This window comes from Haliotis asinina, chromosome 5 (genome assembly GCF_037392515.1).
Source record: "Haliotis asinina isolate JCU_RB_2024 chromosome 5, JCU_Hal_asi_v2, whole genome shotgun sequence".
NCBI classification, from domain to species: Eukaryota; Metazoa; Mollusca; class Gastropoda; order Lepetellida; family Haliotidae; genus Haliotis; species Haliotis asinina.
Genome location: NC_090284.1, coordinates 8,588,991 through 8,600,027, shown reverse-complemented (window position 1 = coordinate 8,600,027; position 11,037 = coordinate 8,588,991). Strand labels below are relative to the sequence as shown.

Sequence of the window (11,037 nt, the reverse complement as noted above, 5' to 3'; positions counted from 1 at the left end):
GTGTGTATGTGTGTGAGCGACGGTGGGTGGGACGGACTGGCGTGTCCGTGCCTAATTCCCCGACCTGTGAAGCGGAACCTCCCCCTACGTGGTGCATCAGTCATCGAGATTACATGGGTCTGCAACCACCTCGGCGTTACGCCCGCGTGAGCAGTGTCACCATTGGATATGTGAGACGGCATATTAACCATATGAGATAGAGTTCCCAAACGAGAATAGTCTCTAGTTTCAAGCCCGTGCCACGCGTACAGGCCTCATTCTCCAGGAACGAAGGGGTGTACTAAGGGGACCCTCGCGCCAAACACTCCCCGCGTTCGACCGTCGAGCACACCTCGGGGGTAGATAGGCGAACAGGGCGAGCAGACAGACAAGTGCAAAGGAAGAGTTGAGAAACTGGCTGATGAAAGCAACTCTAGCGATGAATGCTTTCAGATCAGTTCGGTGCTTCTGTTTCCTATGCGTTCTTGTGGTTGCGGTGAGTAGTTTAGACATTGTTTGAGTGAAAGCAGTGAAAACCACTTATTCAGCTTTTTGAGGAAGCTGCTGAAAACAGGAACAAGCACATATTGCAAGTCAGGAAAATATTTACAGCAGCTTTCTTCGTTGGCGTTAAGTATAATAATGTCCGCTCTTTATTTTTCATTTACTACAGATTCAGTTGAATGTATCTATGTTGATAAACACTGTCATTTACACATAGGTATCCTTCACATACTTATCATATATCATAAAATTGTCGCTTCTCTTACCATCGACTAATACTTACTTCGTAGTTTAGAAAATGATCTGACATAGCAAGACCGTATTTGTCATAGGTTTTCTAGTGTAGGGGTAGAATCGGTTTATTAGCTGCGACATGCTTGGGTAAATGTTTAACATGATTGCCTGGTGATATGCATCTTTGTGGTGGTTAATTTGATCTTGTCATCACTTACGTTTATTTAATGCTGTCAGGACCTGAGACATGCCCTGAATAGCTTATTTGGTTAATATATACTTTGCACACAAGCGCCCACTGTTACATTATGGTGCATCTGAAACATGACTGTCATTACAGACAGAACAGCATGCAACCAGGTAATAACACTGTTCAGACTGACTCGAGTTCACGGTAAGATGCACTGTGATGTGTATACATGGGATGTCTACAACTAAGATGGTAATGTAGAGCATAGTTTTATATTGTTGGTTATTAATATTTAGTCCTAATGTATACAATGTACTTTCTCAGTCGAGAGATTCCGAGCTTCTGTAAAGGTCAGATAAAACCGTCGGTGTTTCAAGAGTCAGACACAGAAACGAATGATTTATACGAAAAAGTAGCATAAGATTAGAGAGTAATACATGTATTTAGAGCAGCTTTTATGTAAAGGATATTTCTGTTTAGCATGCTTCTCACAGACACAAGAAGGGTCAGCCCTTTACATGTGCGTGTAAATGTGTTTAGCTGAGGAAACAATCACTTGTGTATGCACCAGGTCAATACCCCAGGATAGGGCAAAAGATCTTATGATATGCTAAGGGTCATAGGAAAGACGTTTGTTTATACAGATGATGCAGATGTTTACAAGTATTTGCTGAGTGGTTTGACTGGCCAGGTACAACGGTCTCTTTGATTCTGGACAGGTCACATGAAATACTTGACTGGTGGGTCTAGCCGAAACTGCGAACACCATTATGTCCGTTAACATTGGCCATTAAACGTTCTGGTCAGTTACCATGTCTGGGAATATCAAAGGCCCATTACCAGTCTACAGAATATGAGCCATAACATTTAGTATGGCCTGACACTGTATTCATTGAACAGGGTCTGAACAGGGTCAAGTGGAGCGTGCATTTTGGTATATTCCCTGACTTGAGTGGTCATTTGCTATTTCAAAGGGGTGCACTTGAAGTATGTTGCGTGTGTGAAAACCCAGTTTCGATATTGTTTTATCTGCACGGCTGTCAATGTCGCTTCAAGTATGATCTTTAGTTTATCAGCACCGTAAACGTTCTTGTAGGTTTAACCAGTGTGACCATACTTGCTGACCTTACTCACCACACAATGACACCAAGATCAGATGAGTTATGTTAGTGGTTTAATAGTCCTGGCCCATTAAAAACCATACATTCGTTTAACTAGAATGCAGCTCTCAGACAAAGTTTACTGGCTTTGTATATCACGTATATCACGACCAGGCACGGAAACAAAAAGTACCATATTTTACTGTCTGTTGGTATGACGCGGTCGGAGATCGAACCACCGCTCTTCCGGATTGCACATTCTTTTTACTTATTTTCAGTTTGTAATGTGTGTATATCACTGCTCGTGAGTACTGAATAGCTGGAATAGTCTAGCCAACTTGTTCCAGCGGACTGGATACGCGAACACAGGATTATATACATGTAGGCATAATTTTTCATTTTTAGGCGCTTATTTATACAGTGATCAGAAACAGGATAGTCTTTGGTGCATCCTCGTACCTGCATATGTGAGCAACCTTTGATTAAATAACATTGCATAACCATGCACGTATAAGTCATGGCGTTAGACAAAGTAATTACCTCCTCAGTGCCAGTCACTAACAGGCTAGAAGCTGATTGTACCTCAACAAACAGAGTAATGTGTTGCATATGTTAAGTCTGTTATCGCGAATCGTAACTCAGTGATCAGTATACATGTATAAGTTGGGCGTATTTTACATGTGGTTTTCACCTTTGAAATTTAAATCACGTCTCAAAACGCAAACATTTTTGACCCTGTAGTCAACTGTTGTTATTCTACGACAAACTACAGTTTGGTTTGAAGATAAAAAAAAGTCCAGACAGACAGACAGCTGTAAGCATTTAGGCCTGCGGTGAAAATAGAATTGTTTTCATGTGTAAACAAGGGACCCTTCCTCTTTCCTGAGGGCATGCATGTATAGGTGTTATACCGAATACGGAACGAGTGGCTGAGAGAGTGAGTGCCCAATACATTGCAGCCAGACATATTACCGTTCTGTTACGACACCCTGCACTCTCTCGATTCAGGTAGAGCATTTAGTTAATAGAATGAAGAACCCTACACTCCGTAGGGTTACGATGACCCTGTAAGTTGGGTCACATATTGTGTCGACGTGATCATTCAAATGTCATGGTATTCAAGCGCGTTGAATTGGATAATGAGTCTTACTCTATTGAACATTCGGTTGTCAATGTCGCTGTGATACAGCTCAAATACTGCTGACTTCGGTGTTTACCCCCACACACGTACACTGAAAGCGACTTCTTCACACTCATGCGAGAGTATGGAAATGTTCAACGAGTCTAGCGAGATCCCCAATTCATCTATTTGCAAGGCGTTCCTTTGGCTCTGTCGAACTCAAATAAGATTCCGATTATCCTAACTCTGTACACTGTGCCGCGTCGTCTTGGTCGTTATGTTGAAATGGGTCTCCATTCTTGGCCTATTTCTACCAAACAATATTTCTTCTCCAATACAACGTCTTTCCTAATCATGTCAGCGAAATACTTGCCATTGTGGAATGCAATAAATATTCCATAACTCTTGGTTGTGAAAAGGCGTTATGAACGATGTAAACAATATCTCAGTTCCTTTCATTAGCTTTCATAACGTAATCGTATCTTTTGTCTTCAGGTCTGTGCCGAGGAGGAGTCCGATGGAACACGTAAGTATTTCATTCGTGACAGATTTGGTTAATAACGATATTTGAAGGTTCTTTTCGACATCGTAAACTGTTAAGGCAAGCCCAATGGTCAGTTAATCCTGATTTCAATGTGCTGCCTGTCACGTTATGCTAGCTAAAAATTGTGGAGTAGAATTGCTGACATTCTGTCATTAGTGTATTGTTCATTCACACAATGACCATTTGGGGTGCTAGATATCTATGGTCGTTGAATTAAACTCTGAAGTGTTTATACTGTTTTCGGGCATCTCGGACTCGCTGCGTTGACGAAAGTTGTACAACTGAAAAGTTCGGGTTACTTTTTTTCCTCTAGAACGGACACATTGTGGTATCAAGTGGAACTAAAATAGTTTTCAGAGCCGTGTTAAGCCATACGCACTCCTACATTCATTTAAGAACAGCAACATGTATTGGGATTACCCTCGAGGACATTTCATTCACAACTTCGTGTTTCTCACATGCCTATGTGTGCACATGAACGGAGTGTAACGGCAAAAGACACGCGTTGGTTATAAACAATCTTCAGGTGCTACACTCTGCAAGATTCGTTGAGAATAGCTGAGTCAGCGTTAAGGCGTACAGGCTTGCAGCGACTGGCAGAGGTCATGCATCGAGCAACTGTTAGTGGGAAAACGTTTCTGCACCGTTGCACATCTTAAACAGAGTCAGGGTATCATTTAATCCTATTTCAACACCAGTTATACTGTTCAAAAGAAGGACGTCTATTACAAATATTCTCGTGTAATATTGCCAGCGTTTGATCCGCAGTTTGTCCATAAATCATGGTAAGAACTACAGCTACTAAGACTCTCATACATTACAATTAAATGCCCTGGGTACAAGCACCCATTTCACGTGCCTGATTACACACATGTCCGCTTGGGTTCATTTTAACAGATTATGCTATCCCGTCATGAAAATCAACATAAAATATGTGCATTAAATACATATAATGTCCTTTCATACCCGCTTCAAGAGATACTAGTTGTATATGTAGTTCAGAGACTGTTGCAGGTGCATGTTCTGTAAAAAAAACATGTGCTGTGTACACAAGCATAATTATCTTTTAATTAATTTGAAATCGCTGTGAAAAATCCCCATATGACTAAACCCATTGCATGATTTAGGTATGTAATCCTGTACACTTAAAGTGAAACGGTAGTTTTTGTTGTTCGTCTTAGTGCTTTGCGCTTCCCAACAAAATATGTTCAGCGGAACTCGTGGAATCTGAAGGGGGGATCGGCTGACTGCCGTCGTAGCAAAGTGTAGTATGTTTCGGAGTACTTGGTACATTTTGCTCCTCTTCATGCTACGAACTTTCGCCTAACTTTTCTGATTGCCCACCATCCAGTGACATGGACCTTTGGTTGTGTTGTACAATAACCACCCACAGACAATATTATAGTGTAAGAAATGGTTGGAGATATTCCACTGGTGATCGGAAGAAAGTCACAATTTGGGGTGAGAAAAGTCACAGGAAAAAAGGTCACAATAACCAATTTGATTAAATTCATGCCATGTAGACCAAAATCGACTCATTGATGTTAAGAGCGGCAACGCTGGACCAAATGCCGTTGTGTAAGTGTCTGTTTTCGGATGAATCGGGGTTTACTTTGGACGTCGTTGACAGCCACAACAGTGTGTGGTGTAGACGGAATGACGGTTTTGACGCGAGACAGAAGAACGGTTTTAGGGGTGTTCTCACCAGGGCTGGGATTACAGTGACTGCAAGAACCCTTTTACTTGTTATTCACGGACGAGTCACTGGGCAATACTACCGTGGCAACATTTTGTATGAACATGCGGTGACATTTGTACCCGCACTTCTGTCGTATACTCCAAACACGATTCCATTTGTTATCGTCAGAAAACATGACATTAGTGTAACTACGATGGTCGCAGCGCTGACATTCGCTGCACTGTTGACGTTTCTCATTCAAATGACGTGCAGTAAGTTGTGAGATAGCTCGCCTGTGTTGTGTACTCCTCTGCCATCCTGCAGACGGAGAGCCACGTTCTGGGCATGCACGGTTACAAAGGCTGCCATATAATCGGTCCCGTATCTGAGTGCCTGTATGCCATCCTTCTGAAGAACGTGTTCTTGGCTGGGGTCGTCGGCCGATAGCATCCACATCGGCTGTATCGTCATCGCCTGTACCGTTACTGTGTGACAATTTAATACATGTGGTCAACAAAATTCTCACGAGTGTCCAGTAGCGGCATGCCTGAATGTTCAGCACGCTGTGAATACCTCATGATCAATACTCAGTCTGTAACATCCTTGAACGTTTAGTTTAAAGAAATAATCATTATGAGTCGGCTCAAGACCGAATCTGAGTGACAATGCTTCATCTGGTACACCACCTCTTACACGTGCTGTCCTAGGTCACGTGCTTCATGGCAGTCACAGTGGTGTTTGGGATCTTGATTTCTTTGGAAATGATTTATCATATCAGTTAGTTTTTGGAACAGTATATAAAGAATCTCACCCAAGTGTCTACTGATATCAACTATATCAACACGAGTTACCAATTTCATGACGTCATACCATTGTCAAGGCAGTCTGCAAAATCTACTGTCTAAACGATATCTCTTAGGCGATATCGATATCGCCTTGTCTCACACAAGCGATATCTCCTGTGGAACACAGTTTTGGATGATACATTTTCTTGTTTCCTTCTCCCGAAATATAAATTTGTTTTACCATTAAACTGTACATATCAGGGACTGAATACTTCGTTATATCTTCAACATGAAATAATTCATCACGTAGTGCTTTTTGTGAAGAATTTTAAGGCGTATCCCCCTGTTATGTCGTTGCAATGACTGCATAAACATTTCCTGGTTTAAATAGTGGGTTTATCGTTGTCGGAAGCGTCATAAAACAGTGATTTGTGTTTTATTTAGGAATTCCAAGTGTTCAAAATCAGTGGTAAAACTCTTAAACCTGCTCATATGTTTACCATATTGTACAAAACCCGTGAACGGCAGCATAACAAAAAAGTACAAATTCAAGTTAACGCTGTACAAACATCCCTTAAACGAGAGATGCATTTCAGAGCATTTTTGCCTTGCGAGGGTCTCTTTCGGTTGGTGCTCTCACGTTATTCCTTGACACATTTGCCAGTTGCAGGAATGCCGTTACACGACTCAACACGCCGTAACTTACACATGCAATTATCTTGAAATGAAGCGATGTAGTTTCAATTTCCAGCTTGAAACAGCACATTGCAATCTACTATGCTCACTGATTATGTAAGCAATTCTGGCTATGGACATGCAAACGGCATAGAACTGCTGATGTTAGTAATCTTTCATGAGTCCAAATCGTCGCCCCCGCTACATCAGACGTTCTCCGTTGTACATGCTGTGATCTATAGCGATTTATATACCGACGCATCAACAAAGATAACTAACAACAACACTCAGTCTGTTACTGTGTACAGTAGAGAGTACCGAGTCTGGAATTGGGCTAGAAATTTCAAGTCTAGAATGCCATGCCTATACCAGTTAATCTTAGACGTTAGCACATTTTAAACAATCGAGAATGGACTTAGTTCTAAGATTATAATAATATATAAACGATAAATCACAATTATGATCTCAATACTGAAATATATATTTTTCACACAATCGACAATGGCCTATACTTTCATGGGATCTAACATGGGTATTAAGAAAAGGATCAATACAAGAAAGAGACTATAGCTAATTGAAATTATACCGTTACTGTTTTAACACAGAAGTTTTAGAAGACCTAGAGTCATGAGCAAACATATCGTGATTTGCAAATTAAGGAATCGGTAATAAATGTTTTAAAAGAAAATTCAACTTACTGTGACGTATGTGGCTCGCTCAAGTAATAGGGAGCTGTTATATCCAATTATTTAGACTGGTTTAGCCCAACAACATAATATGTGCCAAACATGCCAAGTACAAAGTATGTTGAACTGAAATCTGTTTTACAAATGTACCACTTGTCCAGAATCCTTCAGCTTATATATATCGTCCTGATTCCCACTTCGGTTGTACAGGAATTAAATTCATCTTTCACTTGAATAATTGTGAATGTTTGAAGTTACTTCTGAGTTTTCTCTCCTTGTTTTAAAGTGAGTTAGTGTAGCTTTATGCCGCTTTCAGCAAATTGTAGGATGGAGGACACCAGAAACGGTTTACACACGTTGCAATGTCTCAAATCCAACCCGGGTCTTCGGTGTGACAAGCGAAAGGAAAACGAGACCGCATTTTCCCCAATACATGTATCAGAAGAGTACTGATATGTCTGAAGGTCTAGTCTAACAATGGGTAACAGACAAACGTTATCTTCACGCTGTGCAATTGTAACGTTCACGGGCGGATAGTTCAATTTTCTCTTTCTGTTCTGTGATGGAAATTCCTAAACCACATGTTTTACATCGTAACTTTATTGGATTTGCTTCGACGATAAAATAGTTAAAATGCCATCTCCGTTTCCTGTCCCCAGAGCATTCTTTATAACGAAAGTGTCACGCGTTGCCGTGTGATTAAACTCAGGGACCTAGTACTAGTTTATCCATGTACGTAGACCGATCTCTTATCCATTTCATAAATATGTTATTTAATTTTTTGTATATATTATCTCTTTGAATATATTAGTAGTTAATATCCAGCTAACTATTCACTACTTACGAACGATAACTTCGCCCAGGGCGTAATATATAGTACGAGTTATACTTTGGTAGTTGCTTTCCTGAATCATGTCTTTGACCTTGATTCTGAAATATTAAAATACACCATTGTTTGAGACAAGGTGAAAAATACGTAGAGATCCACGCAGTTGTTTCCTTAAGAATACAACGCTGGACATGCATATGTGTCATGCTGCCATCTGATGAATCTGTTTACAATGTACCTGTCAATATGTCAATGAGTCACGTATCAATGTAGCTGTTGTGTGAAACCCTATTCCTCAATCTCGTGTGTGCACGTGCGTGTGCGTCTGTATGCGCGTGTCTGTGTGGTTGACAAGGTAGCCTTAAATATGGTCTAAGTGAATGTCTTGCACACTTCCTGTTATCAAATCTGGATAATGTTTTACTTGAGGTTAAACATTTCTTCTTTCACATATAGAAAAAAGAAAAATACATAGTCAATTATTTACGAGGAAGCCATGTTTCCTGTCAAGCCTGCATATCGCTGTATGTACATAGACTAGCAGGGCATGTGGGTAACTTTCTGCACATTGGCAATCGATAGTCCAGCAGCTGGAGGGGTTGAGGGTGGGGGTGGGGGTGGGGGGTGTTCTGTCCTGCCTTGGGAAACCGCCGTAGTACATCTATGGCACGCCTGAGAGTGTGCCGGGATTAGGAAACATATAAAACTGACAAGTACGTAAGGAATTAACAGTTTTGAGTTCGTTTTCAGTTTGGCAGTATCTCTAAGTGAGTGAGTGACTTTAGTTTTGTACCGCTTTTAGCAATATTCCAGCAATATCACGCAGGGAGACACCGGAAATGGCCTTCATACATTGTACCCTTGTTAGTTACAGAACTCCAGCAAGCCGAGCGCAGGCTTTAACCAGGCTACCCCACCACCAAGTCTAGGATACTCGAATAGATCGACATTGACAATTGCATTAGGAAATGAAACAGTTTCGAGTTCATAGTACAGATTGACAGGATACTGTTTCTAAAATATCCTTCGAATAACGTAGGTGGAAACAGATTCTTTTCAGGGTTCAAAGAAGTTAGCGTAAATTATTTTGAAATCTGGACATGAAAAGATAGTTATGAGTTACACCATTTCACGTTTATGATGTTCATGGTGGTGGGAAATGGCGCCATTCACAGGTAGTCACCAGCGTTAGATTCAGATGTACCAGACATTATACAGCGATAATCTTCTGTATGACAATAGAGAGCTTACGTACGGATCTCTGACCTATATTATATAGTGATGTGGCTATCCAAATGATGGTGCTAGTCTGGCGCCCTGTGCGTGTGGATATATCTGTATGTGTTTCAGATCACAGCAGTGTGTTCGTTACATATGCACCATAAACTGAACCGTGAACGCACATGTTTGTTAGGTGGTGACTACAATAAGACAAGCATTCAATATTGGATTGCACTGACTGAATCTGACTTCTTTCACTTTAGTAACAGATAATCAAGCCAACTTGTTCTGAATGAACTCCTTTCGGTTTTGTATGCAAATATTCCAGCCCAAGTTGTAGAACAGTAATAGCTAAGTTTAAAAAAATGCCAGAGATAATAGGTTTGTCATGGGTGCTGAAATATCTTTTTGTCGCTGAAGCTGGAAACTTGTAAAATAGTTATTATATATTCAAACGTCGTCATGATGGTTATTTAAAATTATTCTTACATGTTTGAGGGACTCAGTATTGCCACTGCAATTCCTGGTTACCTACACGTTTTCTATCAAAGGTAAAGTAATTGTCATGTCGTTGTAGAACTGTTATAATGGCAGTATCTTATGAGTATTTAAGTGTTGCCCAAGTTTGTAACGCCTTATCATCTGCATCAGTGAATACCTACCACTGCGTTATTCATGTAACCCTCTAAAACCCACGCTTCAGGACCTGCCACAGTCAAAACAAACAGCTTTTGTGTTAAGCCTTGAAACTCAGTAACCGTAATATTACTCCACAGTGAAAATCAACGTCCAGACCTCTTTCCTTTAGAATCATCGAAGAGATGTCGCCCAACGAATCATGAAATGCCTATTTGTATAATCTCTTCGCATATATATTTAAATGCGATTTACATTTTAACTGGAATGCCGTGGAAACAATTCATCGTCAAACTGATAGCTCCTTAAGTTAAGCTCTAAACAAACAAACTTTCCAAGAGTTTTTGATTTTTGCGAGTCTCACGCTTTCGTCTTTAGGTCATGGTGTGAATGCAAATGTTATGATAACCTAAGCAAAGTCTCGGTCTGAGAATACCCGCAGTTTCATGATGTAAATTGTATAGAAACCTTCCACAGTGTAGTGAATGACCAAGCTGAAAGGGTTATTCAGAAGAATTTGTTCGCATGGATGGACCCGAACACCAGGGGTTTGTCTGGTCAGAATGACAAGGAGGACGCCCAAATGGAGCATGACATTTACATCGTTTGTAGTGTATATATTCCTTCTGAATTCTGGCTGCTTATTACATTATCCACACACCCAAGTGTATAGACACTCAGACGTGTGGGAGATGATAGTTATATGGGAAAGGTTTTCTACTCGCTTAGACAGCAAAACGAACCGTATGGTTTTTATGAGCCTGATGAACTGCTGAGATTTGTGAAACCTTCATTCTTTCACAAATGGTTATCGGAGCAACGTGACATATCAATATGACAAGCCTATGTAACGATA

General features: G+C 40.6%; 1 protein-coding gene across 2 annotated transcripts in view; it reads left to right on the top strand.

Annotated features, from left to right (window-relative positions):
• The first annotated feature begins 256 nt into the window (after window positions 1-256).
• The window catches only part of LOC137283666 (A disintegrin and metalloproteinase with thrombospondin motifs 3-like), a 47,221-nt gene continuing 36,440 nt past the window's right edge, over window positions 257-11,037 (top strand). The window contains exons 1-2 of one of the 2 annotated variants that reach the window (XM_067815301.1): window positions 257-475; window positions 3,623-3,653. In XM_067815301.1, the coding sequence (XP_067671402.1) occupies window positions 401-475; window positions 3,623-3,653 (106 nt within the window). In that variant the 5' untranslated portion in view covers window positions 257-400. The remainder of the gene's footprint in view (window positions 476-3,622; window positions 3,654-11,037) is intronic. The other variant, XM_067815300.1, reaches the window with a different exon arrangement.